Here is a 20,726-nt window from a genome sequence, read left to right as displayed (position 1 = left end):
AGCGGTAATGCTTTAACAACAAATAAAAAAACAAAGAAGAAGACAGAGGGGCGGGGCATCCAGTCGCCGATGTCTCGGAGCCAATCAGACCACCTGGCGGGTCCTGAGATGTTGTTGTGCTGATCTGTCACACTTTAACAACACGATTATAAAGTTATTGTACAGATACAGCATGGCGTCGTTTGTAACCGAGGTGCTCGCCAGCTCCGGCAAACTGGAGAAAGAAGACCTGTCCAGTAAAATCAGCAAAATGTCGCGCAAGGTGGAAGATACGAAGGTAATCCACTAGCTAGCTTAGCATTAGCTGCGTTAAGCTAACTAAAGTTTGAACCAGCGTTAGCAGTTAGCGGTTAGCAGTTAGCGGCGCTGACACTGAAAGGCATGAAACTTCTCTTATCCTTTGGCTAACGTTAGCTGGACTTTTACGGTGCTCCCTGAAATAACACCCAGCTAATAAATACTCGTCACATCAGCAGCTAAACAGAGCTAATATAGCTAAAGCCTGTTAGCTAGCCAGATGATGTGCAGACTCAGTGGTGACACCTGATTACGTGGCTCTGTTATATTCAGTAAAACTACAATGTTGGGACGTGTTTGAAACTTTGAGAAAATAACTTTCTATTGGCGATGCTTGGGTCGTCTCACAGTGGGTCGGATTATTGGAGGAAGTCAGTGGTGAATTGTAACTAAGTACATTTACTTAAGTACTGTACTTGATTACAAATTTGAGGTACTTGTACCTTACTTGAGTCTGTAATTTTCATGCTTCTTTTATGGAGATAAATTTGTCTCAATATTATTTGCGTAAACAGATGGACAACCCGTGTGTTAAGTCATAAACTATTTTGCAAATATAAAACAGATCTGCAAAAACACCAACACATAGAAAAATCTGTGAATGTATTTAATTAATTTACAAATAAATATTAAGCATATACCCCTTGAAAATCATCATGCAAAAACATTTCATGGTCCCAGCTTCACAAATATGAGGATTTGCTACTTTTTAATGATTGTAATAGATGAAAGACATTTATCTGTTGACTCTGATTTCTTCATGCTTTTTGACTCCATAGGAAGAAGTGTGTGACATGATAAACAAGAAGTACAGTGACTTCCTCCCGAGTCTTAATGGATCTGAGGAGCTAATGGTGCAGGTTGATGAGGTCTCCAAAGAAATGGATGTCCTTAAAAACTGCATTGAGACTGAGGTATGTGTGAAACTGTTTATAAACCAGCTGATAAAAACAGACTGGGTTCAGTTTTACTTGAGGCCGTTTCACTGCAGTGTCATAACTTTTTGCTGCTTGCTGTTTGTCACCACAGGTGCAGCAGAATATCCACGTGGCTGTGGCTGAGTACGCAAAGCTGAAGCAGCAGCTGGAGAAAAACACTATCATCATAACAATGCTCGGACACCTAAAAGAGGTACAGTTAAATTATATCCACCGTATTGTTGAGGGTGCTCCTGTAGAGATGATTCTGGGTGCACCTTCCAGTGAGAGTTGAAGCAGAAGTAAGCTAGTTAGTGTCATTTACTGTCTGCGGTTAGTCACAGTGGCTAATCTCAGTGGTTTACTGCCAGTGGTAGTTCTTTTTGAACGTAACGCGCATTTTTTAAAATACAAGAAACTTGCTTCTCCACACACTTAAATCATAAGGATGTTAATGTCACGTGATAGAAATTGATTGTAATTCTGTTTATTTTTCTTTAGATAATGGTCTCATAATAACAGTTATTACACACATTGTCCGCAGTATGAAAGTTTAAGTCTTAGAGTTGTATCAGCAGAGAAACAGAGATATTTTGAGCATCCATAAGTTTCATGTTTAAATGTTCCTGTGTCTGTCATGTATTCTATTCTGTGTGTGACTCAGTTTCACAGTGCGATGGAGGATTTCAACAAAGCTTTAATGGACAAGAAGTATGTTGATGCAGCCAACCAGCTGGAACAGGTAAGAGCTGCTGACATCATGTCACCACAACCTTACCTCCACTCCTTAACTGAATCAGAGGACAGAGTGTGTTGTATGCTGTACAGATTGTAAAGCCCCTTGAGGCAAATGTGTGATTTGTGTTACTGGGCAATATAAATAAAACTGACTTGACTTGACCTGGTTCCTTAAGTGCAGGTTAACTACTGACTGATACTGATTTGTATCAACAGAAATTACACAGCACCAAGTAGTATTGAAACTTCTCCACTCAAACACCTGCATCCGATCCTTTTTGTGGCCACATATACAGGGTTCCCACAGTCCTGGAAAACCTGGAAAGGTCATGGAATCATTAAAAATTGTTGAAAGTTTTGGAAAGGTCATGGAATTCTGTTGTGTGTAATAATATTGTGACAGTAATCTTCCACATTATGTAACGTAACGACACGTGTCATAATGTACGTTGATGTGTGACATTTTGTTTACCATGAGGTATATTTCTCCATTTTCACCTCACGTTCTGTCTCTCCCTCCGTGTATGCCAGCCAGCTGAATTTATTAAAAGCGCTGAGTAAGTGGGTCGAGAAATTAAAGAAAGGTCTGAAAAGTCATGGAAAAGTTTTTAGATTTTGTCCATGAAAATGTGTGGGAACTCCGATTTGACAGAGTATGCAGTTCAGCGTGCTGAGATGCCACCAAAACGTTCAATGGCTGTTAGGCCTGCTCCCTAATAGTCGACCAAACGTTAATCGACCAGATAGGTCTTTAGTCAGCAAGATTTCATTGGTCACTGAGTCACAGAAACAAACGATTCAAATACTGACTCTGTTGGTATCGGTATCGCTTAAAGGGTACTGGTATCGCATGTTTTTTACAATACCCCGCCCTACTGATTTAACTTTTCCAGGCAAGGGCCAGTGTGGACTCTCTGAAGGAATGGAAGACCTCCCAGCTGCCGCTGCTCAGCGCTCTCAGCTCTGAGCTGACAGTGCAGAGAGAAAACTTAATTTACCACCTGGGAGATGAATGGAAGCGCCTCGTCATCTGGAGATTACCGTCCTCAAAGGGTAAAACGTCCTCTGAAAGCTTTTTCAAAATGTGCGTCAGGTGTGGTGCGAATACAACTGTATGAAGTGTACTCTATTATGTACTGTGCTGAGTCGCAGAATTGCTTTTTTCTGTCTACATATATCTACACATGTGATATCATTCATACAGAGGATTGTACAGGCTGCAGAGCAATACTCACCCTCACCTTTCACCCAGTGACTGCATTAATTCCAGTCATTTCCTAGAAGTGATTTGGGATCCCTTCCACCCAGATTGTGCAAAATTGTTGCATTTCATAAACTGGTCTTTTACTTATTGTATATTTCAAAAACGTATCTATCTCTTATCTATCTAGGAGTGACTGCTGGATGTGTACCACCAGAGCCTGCAGGTCTGAAGTCCTTCCTGAAGGTGGAGCTGAACCTGAGCCATGCATGCAATAAGGACAGTGCAGAGAAACCACCTGCTCTGCTGTGCTGCGTCCTGCAAGCTCTGGCCATCCAGGGGGACCTTCAGCACAAGATCAAACTCTTCAGTAAGGCTGCAGGTTCTTTTACTTTATCAGCTGATATGTGCATTTAAACTCATGTATCTGTAATAAGCTTGTATCAGCTGATTAATTGTCTCAGTTAATCTATCGATCTAGCTCTAAAGCTCAATGTATCCCAGGTCAGAACCTGCTCAGTGCTGGTTTCTGCTGTTGTCATGCAGGTCAGGTGCTGTTGAAGACCATGATGAAGCCGTTGGTGATGTACCCGTCACTGTCGGTGAGGGTAACAGAGCAGCCGGGTGAGGGAACCGTCCTGGCTTTACAGTGTTTGGAGGAGAGCCCTGAGGAGAGATCCACTCCTTCACAAGTCTACAGCAAACTGCTCCTGGTGCTCAGGACACTGCACTCTCACCTGCTAGGTACGGTCCAGCTGGGCCCATGTGGAAATGATGTCATGCTTTATAGGGTAGCTTTGGTAATTACCAACCTTGACCGTGTTTTCCTATATTTTTCTGTCTAAGTGACAGAACAAAAGTTTTTGAACTTGGTCCAGTATTGAGCGAGAACGCTGCAGCCAGCAGCAGTGAGACAGGCTGCAGTGTCACCACACTTGTCACTGACAGGCTCAGATTGTTGTTCAAAGTGTCTGACAGCATTATGGGAGTGATTCACACAGAGGTAGACCCTTTAGTTAAAGAGTAAGGTATTGTTTGTTCAACCAGAAACAGCCCCAAAATTGCCTAACCCAACAGACTCTGTGCAACTCTATGAAATCACTTTTCTTGTGCTGCTTTCAGACACCTTTAGCAATTGTTTAAACCTTTGAACTCTGGGCACATTGGTGCAATTTCTTTAAGAAACTTGTGGGAAAAGGCAACAAGCAACTTGCTAAGAATTGCAAAAAAAAACAAAACAAAAATAGATTTAGAAAATTATTATCATTATTATTATTATTATTATTATTATTTTTCAAAAATGTTTTTAAATATATTTTTTTATTTTTTTAATATAATTATATTAATATGATAATTAAATATGATTTAATAATGATATGATTATTTTAATAATAATTTTTAGTACAACAATATATCATTATAGTATATTTTCTAATAATTATGTATAATATATAATTTATGTTATAAATGTATATTTTTTATATTTTATATCAAGTATATATATATTATATTATAACATTTCCAGGTCATTTCATTGTTTGTTTGTTCTTAACTTTCTTTCTTTTTCTTTTTTCTCCTCACTAATTTTCTCATTTTTAATTTTCTCTCTTTTTTTTGTTGCAGTTTTTGGGTTCATTTCTTCTTCTGTTGCTCTTTGCCTTCTTCCCATGTTTTTAAAAGAAATCAATCCAATTTGCTCAGGTTTCAAAAGTGAAACTGTGATTTTCGTCAACACAAAACAGACTTAATTCAAAGTTTGGAGAAACAAAAAACTCACAAAATCTATCTTGGTTTGTCTCTCCAGTGTTACATCAATAACCAGCTGTGGTTTTATTGAAATTCACCCTTAATTCACCCAGTTAGATGTGAAAATATTCTGCCTCTGTACACACTAAAGTAACTTTATTTAAATAGAATCTGGTGGGTTTGGCAATGTCAGTTTTGGGGCTGTTTCTGGTTAAACAAAAAGGTCTGTCTCTGTAGGGATCCTTTCCATAATGTCAGACACTTAAAATAACAATCTGAGCCTGTCAGAGGCAAAAACAAAGACTTTTGATCGAAGTAAACTCAGTCACATCCCTTGTTGTTGTTGTTTTGTTTTGTTTTTTCATTGCAGCCTGTTTCGCCACTGGCGTCTAAAGCACTCAGCAGGTGTTTGTGTAATTTATGCTTCTCATTCTCAAACCAGACAGATCAGTAGAAGCAGTAGAAACCAAAAAGTCAGCAGGTGGACAAGTTTAAAATTACGAATATAAGGTGAGTCACATGTCTGTTATTTTTCAGATGTGTCCATTGGAGACAAAAAGCTCTCAGCCATCTTGGGGGAGCTGATTTGGGAGGAAATTTCCCAGTGCATCATCCATGAGTGTCTGCTCTATTCCATCCCCACCAACAGCAGCCAGCTGGAGAAATACAACACTGTATGAACAACAGCAGTTTGTTTATTATAATGATGTTGTAACGTACACACAGTTACATTTTTACTGAATATATTCTTTATTGGATGTGTTCCAGGTGATCAAAGAAACTGAGGAGTTTGAGAAGTCTCTGAAGGAGATGGAGTATCTACACGGCGACTCCACTGACCTGCTCAAATATGCAAGAGACGTCAACTGTCACTTTGCCAGCAAGAAGTGCAAAGATGTCATTGTGGCGGCACGCAAACTCATGACCTCCAAGATGCACAACACTGTTAAAGTATGTGTGAGCTCGAGCTGAGTGTGAATCAGCTGGAGAATCTGCTGTAGCTAGAAATGGAAAACAGGAAACATTTTACATGCATGTTTTTTACAAGGTCAAAGTCTTAGTAGCAAACGTTAACAAGACTTTTACCTAAGTTAGCAACAATAGTCCCCGACCTTAAAGCCTTTTCTCACTATTGTAAAAGTGAAGAATTAAAGCAGCCTCTTTCTGTTTTAACACAACCCAAATACCACATTTGTGCCTCTGCTTCTTCATTCTGCTCTTGGAATAGGTTACACTGATTTTCTCTGGCTCCCCATCATGGTATTCTGTTACACCGATCTTTTTTTTTTGCTGTCGGGAATTTGGTATTTGAGGATGCATTTCAAATCATGTTACACTAAGCTATCACAGGTTAAACTTGTGCGCTAAATCGTTATTCAATTGCACTATACTGTAGTTCAGCTTAGCATGAATTGTCCCCATAAATCTCCAGATGCTCTTTGATTTCTTATCTAATTGTAATTTGCTTCCCTTTTTTTTCCAATCTTCCTCTGTTAGATCACACCAGACTACAAGCTGCGTCTTCCCAAGCTACCTCCTCCAGCTTCAGAACCGAAGGTAAAACAAGAGAGCACAAAGGATGAGCTGACGATGGAGAACGCAAAGCAGTTGTCTGCGTGGAGTCTGTGTCTGCCAGCCTGTCGCATCAGCGAGTCAGTGCAGCAGCTGATGGAGCTGGCGCTCAACACCTTGTGCGAAGCCGTCGGAAGCTCCACGCAATGGTATGTTACAGTGCTCAGAGACCCTACTGTGGTATTTTGGTACTATATAAAGCACTTGTGTTGTAGTTTTGTGTGTATGAAAAGTGCTACACAAATAACGTCTGACTGATTTAAATGGAATATGGTGGATTTGGCAAATGCAATTTCAGGGCAGTTTCTTGTCGAACACTAAAGATCTTTCTTGTTAATAAAAAGGTCTGTAGGGATCATTTTCATTTTGTTGTCTCACACTTACAATAATAGTCTAAGTCTGTCAGAGGCAAAAACAAACATACTTAGTGGACGTAAATGGACGGTGCATAATTGCCCCTCGTTGTTACGTTGCATTGTCTTCACCGGATGCTGCCATTTTTATACTGTATCTCAATAGTTTCTTTTATTTTTTGGCCACTGGGTGGGAATGTTTGAATCATGTCAGAGCATCATCAGTAAGTGTTAAAGAATACAACCAATTTTCCTGTATTTGTTCTTTCCAGTGCATTACAACTCTTCTTCACTGTGAGAAACATCTTCCAGCTGTTCTACGATGTCGTACCGACGTACCACAAGTGAGGATGTTTCCATTATCCAACACAGCAAAATCACACTGACACATTTCCCCTGCAGGTGCTAACTGTTGTCTTTTGTTTGTCTGCAACTCCATCCAGGGAGAACCTGCTCAAGTTCCCTCACCTGGCTGCCATCCAGCACAACAACTGCATGTACCTGGCCCACCACCTGCTCACCCTGGGCCACCATTTCAGATCTCACCTGCCGCAGCCCCTCAGCGAGGGCGTTGCCACATTTGTGGACATGGTGCCCGGATTCAGGAAACTGGGTAAAGAAACAGAATTTGCGCTTCTTCATATGAAATATCAACATCAAATCTGCAGATTTCCCTCGAAATATGCTGAGCACCTTGTCGTCTTTTTCCTTCAGGTGCTCAGTGTTTCTTGGCTCAGATGAACGTTCAGAGAGCTGAACTGTTGGAGAGACTTTCCACTGCTCAGAATTTCTGCAACCTGGATGATGAAGACAACTACATTGCAGCGAGCAAAGCAGTAAGACAGGTGAGAGGAAAGGCCCTGAAAATAATATGTAATTTTGATGTAATAGCAAGAGTGTAGCATGTAGGGCTGCCTCCGACGAAGAGTTTTCCTAGTCAGCCAACAGTCATCATGACGGTCCATCAGTCGACTAGTCTCCTACATGTTTCTGATATGAATGTAATGATTAAATGATATATTTTGGTGGTTTGAGTTGAAGGTGTGAGAAAGAATAGTATCAGTAACATTGTTAACACTGTGCTACATTACAGAGAAATACAAAAGCGTACTAATGAACCTTCATTAATATAGGCCTATATTTTATCTACAAGTGCACGTCACACACTGAGCGAGCCGCCTGTTAATGACGCTGTGGGCTAATGGGCATGTAGCTACTTCCATGTTTCAGATGATACGTCATGTTTGTAGTTGACCAATGAAGATGAGTTTACATATCACCTTGGGTTCGTCCTTCACCTTCTCAAAATGATCCCACACTTTGGATTTCCTGCCCGACATGTTATTAACTAGCCTGTGGAATAACCACAGGTACCAGCCCTGGAAATTAACCTGACTCCTGTCTGACTGCTGAGCGTGGACACTTCCTGTGTCTGTCCTTTCAAATTTAAGTCCCACATGGTCCAGATATATAGGTTTGGATTTATTTTGACAAGGTGCAGCTCCTAATAGAGTTTCACATTTTGCCAACTAATGACGTTTCTGGTCGACTAAAGTTTGGTTGACTATTAGGGGGCAGTCCTAGTAGTATGAAAATGGGAATTGAGCGCTTCACTTTTTCAGATTTCAGGATGTATCTATGACTGCACAAAGCTGTTAATTTTTTCATGTGTGCACTGCTTCTCACTCATACAGTGATGGTTTGTTTGCTTGTTTGCAGGTCATCCACCAGTTGAAGCAGTTGGGCACAGTGTGGCAGGATGTCCTACCAGTCAGCATCTATTGTAAAGCCATGGGCAACCTCCTCAACACAGCCATCACGGAGGTCATCGCCAAAATCATGATGCTGGAGGTTTGTCTCTCCTTTTTTAAATCACAGTCCCTCAACATAAATAAAGGACTTTTCTTGAGCACTGAAAGAGGTCTGAGTTTGGAAAGATCATGCTTTGGTTTAAAATACCAGGTTTCGATGGTACTATCCCAGCAGGTTTTCATCTGGTGACTGGGCTGTGATGAAATACACAAATGTGTTAAGTTCACAAACAGAACAGTTAAAGTATCTTGGTGAGATTTGAAGAGGATCTGTTGTACACGCCAAGTTTTACATTACTGATGATCAATAAGGATTTTAATTCTCACTTTACCATCTGCAGGATATTTCCTCTGAGGACGGGGAGCACCTCCACACACTGTGCCAAACCATCATCGAGGAAGGTCCGCTGGTCTTCATCCCTCTGGCCGAGGAAAACAAGAACAAGAAGTATCAGGAGGAAGTGCCTCTCTACGTGAGGAAGTGGAGTACCTTCAAGGAGCTGGTCATCGTGCTGCGGGCCAACCTGCAGGAGATTGTTGACAGGTAAGAAGAAAACATGATGATAAAGTAGAAATACGATAACGATTTGACCAGTTGAGTTGCAGGTGACGCCAACAGCCGGCTTGAGTCGAGCTCAGACCGGCCAGTTCACACTGCTGCGACTTTTCTCTGCAACGTTCTAAAATGGTTTTGTCTCGTCATGAATCTTTGGTCTGACCTGGGCATAAGTGACACTGTGCAACTCTAAAGACTGCAGTTAGCAAGACACAGGTCCCCCCCCCATAAGGGTAGTCAAAGCTGAAGCAGCTAAGGTCGAGATCTCCTGACTTTTAGTCCTTGAGCTAATCTAACTTCAAACTCACTGCCACAGTATCTTACGTTTATGTCAGTGCCTCTTTAACATTCAATAAAAGGGCTTCTGGTCACCATCATACTTTTGTTTTTCATCGATGTGTGTGACTGGCTGATTTGTCTTTGTTCCTCTCCACAGGTGGGCTGACAGTAAAGGTCCGCTGGCGTTGGAGTTCTCCAGTTCGGAGGTGAAGAATCTGATCCGAGCCTTGTTCCAGAACACAGAGAGGAGAGCTGTAGCTCTAACCAAAATCAAATGAACGACACTATAGCACTTTTTCCTCTGAGGAAAATATGAGTCATGCCTTTATTCATTTCCATTTTCTGTTGCATTAAATGTGCATTTACATGTAAGTAGGATGAACAGTTTGTCTCAGAGACATCGCTGCTGTGTGACTGAGGTGCTGTCGCTGTGCGTATATAAGCTGGTTGTAATCAATCTGTGGGATGTGTTCCTCGGCATTCAGTCTGCAATTAGTCCCACAGAGATTACACCACAGCTTCTTTACATCAGCAGTCATATAGCTTTGGGGCTTTACCACAACAAAGCCAACTGAAGGTTGTGTAACCAGTGGCCCGCCATCTGTTGACGTGTGTGTTGTAGCCAGGGTTAACTTTGCTGAACATTGTTAATCAAACTTCATCTGCAGCTTGTCTCAGCTTTTCTATACTGATGTCATTTCAGGAGGTCATTCGGGTTTGTTTGAGCCCAAACATCTCTCAACAACCATTTAGTTCTGTCTAAGATCCTCTGGACCTTTCATCTCTTGTCAATAGTTTTTATTGTGCAAGCCATTAATCTGAAGTCTTCTACAATGTATTTATTACTGGTCCAAATAAACCAAAAGACTCAACTTTTCAGAACCTTTTCCAAACTGTTTGTATTTGATGAATGTGATGATGATGTTCCAGCCATACTGTCAGTACACAATGCTTTTTACGTTGTTGGGGAGAAATCGCAGCTTAATCCCGTCATAACGTTTCAAGTCCAGGAAGCACCTGGTTCAGCTGCATGCTGTCAGTGCATGTGGGAGAAACATCTGAACTCCTGGGGCTGTAAGAAATGTAATTTTTATATGCGTCCGTGCCAGTGATAGTCGTGTCTAGAGGCATTACATTTTCAGGTTCATGTGTTCGTCCCATTCTTGTTATGTCCCTGGTCCAGGGTAACCTAGACATAACATGCTGTCACTCCCCACTCTTCCCACTCCCATTAAAGGCCAGTTACACAGCATTTTAGACGACAAAGTAAGCAGTTTATTTAAATTCAGACTAGAGCAGCGCCCAAAGCGACAAACAAAATACATTCATGGACCCTGAACTTCCCTAACAAAAAGAAAAACAAATGTGAGACAAAAGACAAGTTTCTAACCTAAATTTCTGCCGTTCAAAACAAAACAAAAGAACATTGCAGTGCTGATGAAAAAGGGCTTCTCGCTCTTAGTAAGACTGCTTAAAGTGCTCTGTCATGCCCCACCTGTGAGCAGCCTTATGAGCCGAGCAAAACTCCAACACTCACCCAAAACAACCACATAAGACTCCTTTAAAACAATCAAATCCATGGGATTTATTAACAAATAAAACAAGCAAGCAAGGCAGCTCATCTGGGCAGATCTACAATGGTTGGAAAAGGGACAGTAGCAAAGAACACATACAGCGATAACACTGTGAATCAATATCTCAAGAACGCCTCGGGGGAATTCCTTCACATTTGGCACAAATGTCCACTTGGACTCAGCAATGAACTAATTAGAATTTGTTGGCCATAGGTCTCATTCTTGTGAACACGATATCTCAAGAAGGCCTTGAAGAATTTCTTCAAATTTGGCACAAATGTCCACTTGGACTCAGCGATGAACTGGTTAGAATTTGGTGGTTGAACATCAAAGGCCACTCTGAGCTCACAAAATGTTTTTGGCCATAACTCAAGAATTCTTGTGCTTATTATGACAAAATTTCACACAAATGTTCAACAGGAGAAAATGATGAAATGATGGCATTTTATGTCCAAAAGGTCAAAGGTCAACTTCACTGTGACATCGTAATGTTCTGCATAAAACACTTTTCTGTCCATTACTCAGTATCATATCTCAGGAACAGAAGGGGAGACATTTGGTCAGATACTGAATTGGTGACTTGGTAACTTGAAACTGTGCTGATTGTATAGATCTTCCGTGTGTGAAGCATCCATGTTTTTACTGACATGGATGGAAACTAACAGCAGCTTGACAGGCTGGCGGAGACACAACTGCAAGGCAGTTCTGTTGACACTATCAACGAGGCCTTGAATTTCCTTCGTCTTATTCTATGACTTTATTATCTTTTATAGACCTGTTTCAGGCAAGTAAAACAGTTCTAACTTTGTTAAGAAAAGCGGTATTTTAATTTAAGTTCATTATCATACATTCTAATAGTTGTTTTATTGTCACATTGTCTGTCTGTGGAGCTGCAACAGACAAAACATGCACTGTTTGGAGTTTTGTCAGCATTGTCTCAGTGAATGACGCCAGGGGGAGGAGACACAGAAACAGCTGGACAGTCACAACAGCAGCTCCTCAATCGCTCCACGTCTCCTCCTTCATCTGATCAAAGCTGATGACTCCAACAAGGAGGTTAACGTCTGGCAGCAGCTATATTCATCTGAAGATATGCTTCACAGAGGTTTGCCATTCATTTCTCTATGTAATGATCTATTCAGTGGACAAATCAGTGGTAAAAATATGGATATTGGACATTTTATTGATGCAAAGATGTTAATATTTCCAGAATATGTTAATAGTATTCATAACTACCAGATTTTATTTTATTTTTTGCAGTCTGAGGTACGTGTAACAGTGTGACCTTAGTTACCACTCTCCTGTTATAAACTTAAGTGATTTACTACCTCAAGTACTTAAGTTAACTTGATTATGTTGTGTAATTAAGCTGAGTGATAGACAGTGGTGCAATATATGTGTTTTTGGTGTTGCTTTATTTTACGGCTGCAATTTTAGAGATAAGAATACCAATTTATTATCAATATTAATTCTGTTGTTAATTATTTTCTCTGTTAATTGATTAATTGTTTAATCAGAAAATAGTAAAAAATGGTGAATCCAGTTTCTCAGATTCCAAAGTGACATCGTCAAATGTCCAATAAGAAACCCCAAAACAACTTTATACAGTTTATCACATTACTTAAAGAACCGATCAATCATTAAAACAATTTGTGATTATTTTCTATCCACCATCTGATTGATTAAACGACTCTTGTCTACTCTGAATATTTTAATTTCAAGAGGTTTCTTTAACTGATTTGCTACTAATGTGTACAGTTGGTACTCTTCTACCTAACTGCAGTAACTCTTAGTATTCGTCACTGAGCACTACAAAGTCAGCTAAACATGCAAACATCATGTGACATTTGTCTGCCGGCAATTCAACGTATTTGAAGTTTTTACTAAATCAAATAAAACCAAATAAAGTTTATTTATATAGCACATTTAAAAACAACTGCAGTCGACCAAAGTGCCGTACAAATTAAAAGAATGGCACATAAATATTTAAAATTAATCATGAGGGAATTCCAATTTTCCCTGCTTTCTAAGGAGCTTAGTTAGGAAATAATATTACTGCATAATGTATTTTTACTTTCAATAATATCACTTTATACTGTTGTACACTTTTATGATTAAACTCCAGTTTATTAGTGTTATTGTGAATGTGTTACCTGTAGGTTTCCCACATGAACCCAGTTATGAATGTAACGGAGGTGTGTTTATCACCCAAAGCCAGATCATGAAGAATCAAAGCTGGTATAAAAAAGGAAAATTAAGTGTATTTGTACATGATAGTTAACATACAAATTATGGCACATAACACATGTGGATATTTAGTTATTTTGTGTAGTTATGTAGGATATCTGATGTCTCTGTGAGCATATCTTTTTCCTTGCCACTTGTGTTTACACTAAAAACTATGCATAGGGTTAGTGGACAAAGACATTTTTAGTATTTAAAAAATTGTTTCATTCACGTGTTTTATTAGGTTGACAACTTATTTTAAGAAGTTGGTCAAAATCTAAAATATTTTTGACATTTTTGAGAAGGATAGAATTCAAATAAATGAGTTATCTTGAATAAAATATCAACTTTTGGATAAATATTTTGGATATTATTAAATGACCGTTTTCAAGGTAAAGCAAATCATGTTGATTGCACTAAACTAACTTAGTTTGTCAGATTATGAAAGACTCGTAGGATTGACTCAGAGTTGGACTCACTTAAAAAGATGCATGCAAATTTACACCTAAATTTTTTGTAAGTTGAACCAGTGTATTATTTTTCAGAGTGTATGTATGGACAGGACATATTTCACCCTCCATACGTCAGGAGATACAAAAGCAAAACAAATCACAGCACCAGAACATCAGAATTAAATCGACTCGTTTTAAGAGGACCAGTTCCCTCACAGTAAAATCCTGCCCATCTGATTGGCTCCCCTGAACAGCTGCAGCACACAGCTGGGTCACACATGTGATGTCGATCGTGTCAGTGTTGTGATACATTAATCGCAGTGCTGTAGAAGAAACAAGTGAATTTACCACAGTTCACTTGGACACATCTGGACAATACTTGGTCTAAGCCTTCAGGCAAATACAGTCAGTAATCTTTTCAAATCCATCGTGTTCTTTGGTGTTTCTCCGATTAATTTTTAGGATTAGTGATAATCCCTGTATGTGTAATAAACTGGAGCCGGGCCTCAGACGCTGATCAGCCCACTTCAGGCGGATGAAACTTTCATGTTGTGCTGATAAAGAAGTAAACATTGCTTTCGGCACGTCATCACACACCAGCACAGCTCAGGCTCTCAGGGATTTTTTCTTGGAAGGGAAGGCTGTATAGGTTGAGAGAAGGTAATATACTGTACATGTCCCATTGAATGATATTCTCAAAACCTCTTGAGTTGAGTCACCAATTATTATATTCTAGTCCATTTTCACAAACCCTTGTAGAAGTATGAAAGCAGCACCAATGAGAGATTTAGTTGCCATGTCAGCTCCGTTGAAAACTGACACATCGACATCATATTATTGAATTTTGTGGCCCAAACAGAAGCAGAACCTGATGAGAAATCAACATCTGGAGGACCTCAACAATGATCTCCACTGTGACGCTACAGAACGTTCAGTGCAACAGTCACATCAGGAGCCCCGTCAGGACCGAGCCTCGCAGGAACTCCATTCCCCCAACGCAAGCTCGAACTGCTAAACACCTGCTGGCGTACCTGCCTCGACCGCAGTCTGAGTCAGTCCGCTACACTCCTTATACTTACAAGGTACAGCTGTCTATTATATGATATCGTGTGTGCAAAAATGTGAGTGGGTCTGAAGGGGGCATCCCCAAAAGATTGTTCACAAGCAAGGATGGTCACTTTGTAAAAACACTTTGTGGGCAAACAGCCGAACAGTTTAAGAACAACATATTTCAACACACAATTGCAAAGAATTTAATGATTTCACATCCACAATCTATGATATCAGAGAATCTGGAGAAACCTCTGCATGTAAGGGGCAAACCAGTATGGAATGTTCGTGACCTTTGACCCCTCATGCGCTGCTTCAAAAACCAACATGACTTTATAAAGGAAATTACCACATGGGCTCGGGAACACTTTAGAAAACCACTGTCGGTAAACACATCACTGCACTTCTCTGAGCCCGAGCTTGTCTGAGACGGACTGACACAAAATGGTCTGACCAGTCCATCATGGACGTTGTGTCCTCTGGGCTAACGAGGAAAAGAACCATCCAGATTGTTACCAGCTCAAAGTTCAAAGCATCTGTGATGGTATGGAGGTGTGTTAGTGCCCATGGCATCACGGGTAACCTCACATCTGTGAGGGCTCCATGAATGCTGAAAGGTACATAGAGGTTTTGGAGCAACATATGCTGCCATCCAGACAATGTCTTTTTCAGGGACGTCCCTGCTTATTCCAGCGAGACAATGAGACACATTGTGTACGTGTTCCAACAGATTGGCATCGTAGTGACAGAGTGCTGGTACCAGACTGGCCTGCCTGCAGTCCACACCTGTCTCCTACTGAACATATGTGGAACATTATGAAGCACAAGACACAACAACAGAGACCCCTTACTGTTGAGATGCTGAAGTCATATATTGAGCAAGAAAACTTCAACAGTTTGTGTCCTCAGTCCCCAAACACTTATCAGTTTGGGGCCGCCAGTGGCTTAGTGGTAGAGCAGGCGCCCCATGTATAAGGGGGCTCGACTCCAGCCTGTGGCCCTTTGCTGCGTGTCACTCCCCCCCCCCCCCCCATCTGTCCTGTCCATTAAAGGCTAAAAAGCCCCAAAAAATATCTTTAGAAAAAACAAAAGATTATCAGTTTGAACATTAAATATCTCGTCTCTGTACCGTATTCAATTGAATAACAATTAATAATTGCATTCTGTTTTTATTTACATTTTACACAGCATTCCAACTTTTTTTTGGAAATGTAGTTTTAAAACACTTCTGCATATGAGCACACATGCGCTACTCATCCGTGCTTGTGTGTTTCACACAAACTCAGCATTACATGGGGTGTGTAACTGATACACAAATGGTCATTTTGTGGGTGAAATTTTCCTCAAAATCTGAGTTTGACTCACAAAAGTGTAGTAGATGTTTGGATATTTCAGTGAGGGAGAAGAAGTAGGTGTAATTTTAAGAAATTTGAATAATTCATTTATGAATATTTTGCATTGTTGTCCTTTCTTTCAGGTTACAGCTAAATCTACTGTTGCTGCCATGATGAACACAAAAAGAGGCTCTCTCATCCACAACTTGAGCTACGCTAAGTGCTCATCACTCCCACCATCCCAGGAGGCCTCTCCCTCCCAGAGTCCCTGCAGCCCGTCCTCTCATGCTCTGACACTGGCTCAACAAGAGCCCCACCAGCCGCACACTATCCAAGCAGCGACTCTGGAACCAGCAGAAGACACTCAAAAACCTCAGCGTTTGCATCGCAGCAGACATCTCAAGCGTTTCAGCTCCAGGTGGCAATCGAGAAGCTCCACCAGCAGCAGCAACCTCCCCATCTCTGCGATTGAGAAGCTACATGGTGCAAAGAGTCACAAGAAGCGCTGTAAGCTGCTGGGGGACGAGCACACACTGCACGTCTCTGCCAGCAATCAGCGCCAGCGTTACGTCACCAAGGACGGCAAGTGCAGGGTCAATCTGGGACATATTGCAGACAAGAGTCGCTTTCTCTCAGATATTTTCACCACATTGGTGGACCTCAAGTATCGCTGGTTCCTTCTCGTCTTCACTATGTGCTACATTCTCACCTGGGTGGCCTTCGGTGGGATCTACCTCTTCGGTGCCTGGTTGCGTGACGACATTTCACACGTTCATGACCCACTGTGGGAGGCATGTTTCCAAAATGTAGACAGTTTCCTTTCAGCACTGTTGCTGTCGTTGGAGAGCCAGAGGACTATTGGGTATGGCTCCAGGATGGTGACAGCTAACTGCCCCGAGGGTACGGTGCTCCTGATGGTCCAATCCATCCTTGGCTCCATTATCGATGCTCTGATGGTAGGCTGCATGTTTGTTAAAATCTCCCGACCACAGCAGAGAGCCCAGACGCTGATCTTCAGCAAGCACTGCGTCATATGTGAGCGTGACGAGAAGCTGTGCATGCTCTTCCGCATCGGTGACCTAAGAGCGAGCCACATGGTGGATGCCAAGATCCGGGCCAAGCTGATCAAATCCAGGCAGACAAAGGAAGGCGAGTTCATCCCGCTGGAGCAGTCGGAGATCAATCTGGGCTACGACACCGGGGCAGACAGGCTGCTCCTGGTGGAGCCCCAGACCATCACCCACGTTATCAATGAAAGCAGCCCTTTCTGGGAGGTGGGGTCCGAGCGTTTGAAGAGGGAGACCTTTGAGATCATTGTCATCCTGGAGGGCATCGTGGAAGCTTCAGGTTTGTAGAAAGATTTTGAGGTCATGATCTGTCCCACTAGCTAAGGCCATGTCCACAATAATGCAGCTACATTTCAAAATGTTGCATTTTTAGATCCCTTTCTGTCCTCAAAGAAGAGTTGACAAACAGTGAAAGAAACAGTATGTAAGATGGCAGACCATTCTCATTCCCAACTCATCAAATACTGCTGCTTTGTCAGTGATTTCAACGTCAGACACCGATGCAAAATGCCACCTTTCATGGCAGTTTAATCAAAACACCCAAAGGGGTCTGTTTGCAACACTGCTGGCGACAACAAAATATAAGGAGCTGGAAAGTCCTTATGAAGCGGATGGGAGGGAAGGTGGATGGGTCCAACAAACCCAGGACTTTCACCCAGGAGGCCGCTGTTCACTTCCCATGTGAATGTTGAGCCAGACCATGACCTTTTTTCTAAACCTAACCATGTGCTTTTGAAAAGACACATGCATATAACATGCGTATATTGACACGGCATTCCTGAATGCTGACAAAGCAGTGTTCAAATTTGTGTTTGTCCAACGCTGTTTGGCATGTTGGAGATAGGCCGTTAGTCAAGCACCTGTTAATCTGAGCTCTCCTTTTTTCTCTGATGACTTAAGATACAGATGTTTGGGAGGCTTTTAGTGGAGCTGAATTATCCGCTTAGGTCTTTGCCTCTCCAAAACAAACACCAGGTGATTTAAACCAGTAAAAAACACTGAACAGTGCAGTGTTTTCCAACACTCTTGTTGCAGAGGGGCTTTTAAATACAGTGGAAAATGTGAATGGTCCCAAATAGAGCCAGTGTTTGGTTTGTCTGTTCTTAGCTACTGTAGAAACATGGCAGTGCAACATGGTGCTCTCTGTAGACGATGACCCGCTCTCTATGTAAATATATACATCTCATCCTAAGATGACAAAAACACAAGGATTCTTATTTTCAGGTGATTATACAATAAAAGAAACATACTTATCATATCATATTCCATCTCTGCTAATATATCCCCCAAAATCTGACACACTGGACCTTTAAATGGTGTCACAAGTACGAGGTGTGGTTGGATGGAAAGACGATGGCCTGCTCCTTAATCCTCAGGATGTTCCCATCTTCTCTGACTCTCTCTTATAACTTATGTCTTCCATTATCACAAATCACATGACACAGCTGCTGTGCTGGACATATCTTTGTTTCTGCATGACTGGATGCTCACTGGTTACCAAAGCGTTGTATGGACATTGTGGATGGAAGGCCAGAAACTGAGAGAAAATTATGTGTTGTTATTCTATTTGCATACTGGTGGAAATATTTAAAATATTGCCTCTTTTTCTAATAAAATGACATTTATCCGCCCCTCTCATGCTTTGTTGTGCTGCAGGTATGACATGCCAGGCCAGAACCTCCTACACAGAGGACGAGGTGCTCTGGGGCCACCGATTTGAGTCGTGCATTTCCCTGGAGAAAGGGGCGTTTCGTGTGGACTACAGCGCTTTTGACAAAACCTTTGAAGTCCAAATGTCCCTACTCAGCGCGAAAGACAGGAGCATAGCAGAGGAACAAGAGGTTGTGTTTTACAAAAATGGTTGCTGAATGAGCAGTTCTTGTTTCTGCACATTACCATCACAGATAATCAGAGACTTCAAGTGATATTCCCTGATAGATTCTAACAACCTCACTTCATGAATATTAATCTCAGGGCAGCCATAATTCCTGTTGTTCTGTCTAATGTGTAATGGCACATTTTAAAATGTGTTATGTTGTGTTTAAATAATATTTCAAAAATAAACATTGCGCTAAACGCTGTCGTCTGTGGTCATTTCTGGGCTACTAACAAACATTTGTGTGGTTTGCTTTTCCTGGCGGCGTGCCCCTTTTTTTAAATATCAAAATAGATCTTGGTTATTTCAGTGTGCCAGGGGAGGATACCCTGCACCTCCAACAATTTTTTATTGACTTACCATAAGTGAAAGGGACTGTTTATTACTTATGAGAGGGGAGGAGGTGGTTAAAAGGGGGGAGGCACTTAAAATGGGTTTTTTTTTTAGCACTGGGAAAACCTGCAAGTGGGTTTGAAAAGCAAAGGCGACATTAGGCCTGTGGCATCCTGAATGTTTTATGTTCTTGTTTTATGAACAACAGTTATCAACATCCATGTCTGGAAATAATAGCTTTCACTGGATAGATAGCAAAATTTTGAAATGAACTTCCTTTACTTTGTTAATACAGTACTTACAAGGTAAAAGCCATGTTTTTTTTGCCAGATAATCTCTTCCAAATGTGAGGTCCAGTAAAAATTTCCCTCTAGGGGTGATTTTGTTTATATTTTGAAAAATTTGTCAAATATGTCTATTTTTACATGTCTTGTGAAATGTGTTGACACCATTCAGAAGTATTGCAAACTCAGTTTCTGGGATGTTTTGTTCACCCTAACATAAGTGACTTTTAGTTAGATGGATTAAATGAGAAGGAATGGCTTTGAGCCTGAACACAGCCAAAACCAGGGAGATGGTGGTAGATTTCAGAAGGAGGAGGTTACCCCATCAACCAGTCTCCATACAGGGGGAGGACATTGAGGTGGTGCACACCTACAAATGTCTAGGGGTCCTCTTGGATGAGAAGCTGGACTAGTCTTTTAACACTGGTGCCCTCTACAAGAAGGGATAGAGCCACCTGTTCTTCCTGCGGACACTAAGGTCCTTTGATGTGTGTGTGTAGATGTTGACCATGTTCTATCACACAGTGGTGCCAGTGCACTTTTCTACGCTGCAGTATGTTGGGGAGGCAGGTTGACAGACAAAAACACCATGTTTTGGACAAGCTGGTTAAAAAAGCTGGCTCCGTGCTCAGCAGGAGACTGGACCCACTAAGAGCTGTAGTGGAGAGGGGCACATTGAACAACCTGAATGCTATAACGGACAATAGCAGACACCCTCTCCACAGCCTCCTGGAGCAACAGAGGAGCAGCTGCAGTAGTCGCCTCATCTCACTGCATTGCAGAAGAGAGTGTTTCAGGAGCTCCTTCGTCCCCATGACAATAAGACTGTTTAACTCCTCCTGAATCTAGTCATACATACACACTTACACCCATCACATAAACCTAAACTGCCTCAACTGGCTGGACCACACAATATTCACTTTGCACTAAATATGCTCACTTTAATCCATTGCTCACTTTTTATCCACTACTCATTATTATTATTATTATTATTATTAAAATTATTATTTATTGATGTTTCTTGTATTTTTTTGTACTTTTTTTGCATGCCTAGTTGTTT

The 20,726-nt window shown here is 41.3% G+C and overlaps 2 protein-coding genes across 2 annotated transcripts; both read left to right on the top strand.

Annotated features, from left to right (window-relative positions):
* Positions 1-79: 79 nt before the first annotated feature.
* Positions 80-10,352, top strand: zw10 (zw10 kinetochore protein). The gene is made up of 16 exons (XM_049593056.1): positions 80-277; positions 1,077-1,211; positions 1,327-1,428; positions 1,879-1,956; positions 2,846-3,005; positions 3,344-3,523; positions 3,700-3,897; positions 5,437-5,573; positions 5,668-5,850; positions 6,397-6,620; positions 7,097-7,168; positions 7,268-7,437; positions 7,539-7,669; positions 8,544-8,675; positions 8,977-9,179; positions 9,628-10,352. The coding sequence occupies exons 1-16, from the start codon at positions 173-175 to the stop codon at positions 9,746-9,748; spliced, it is 2,331 nt and encodes a 776-aa protein (XP_049449013.1). The 5' UTR covers positions 80-172; the 3' UTR covers positions 9,749-10,352.
* Positions 10,353-12,093: 1,741 nt separating this feature from the next.
* Positions 12,094-19,155, top strand: LOC125898964 (G protein-activated inward rectifier potassium channel 3-like). The gene is made up of 4 exons (XM_049593068.1): positions 12,094-12,149; positions 14,582-14,804; positions 16,250-17,453; positions 18,830-19,155. Exons 2-4 carry the CDS (start codon positions 14,625-14,627, stop codon positions 19,039-19,041), a joined length of 1,596 nt encoding a protein of 531 aa, XP_049449025.1. The 5' UTR covers positions 12,094-12,149; positions 14,582-14,624; the 3' UTR covers positions 19,042-19,155.
* Positions 19,156-20,726: the final 1,571 nt, after the last annotated feature.

This window comes from Epinephelus fuscoguttatus, linkage group LG12 (genome assembly GCF_011397635.1).
Source record: "Epinephelus fuscoguttatus linkage group LG12, E.fuscoguttatus.final_Chr_v1".
Taxonomy (NCBI): domain Eukaryota; kingdom Metazoa; phylum Chordata; class Actinopteri; order Perciformes; family Serranidae; genus Epinephelus; species Epinephelus fuscoguttatus.
Note: the sequence above shows the minus strand (reverse complement) of the source record. Positions and strands in the feature narration are given on the sequence as shown.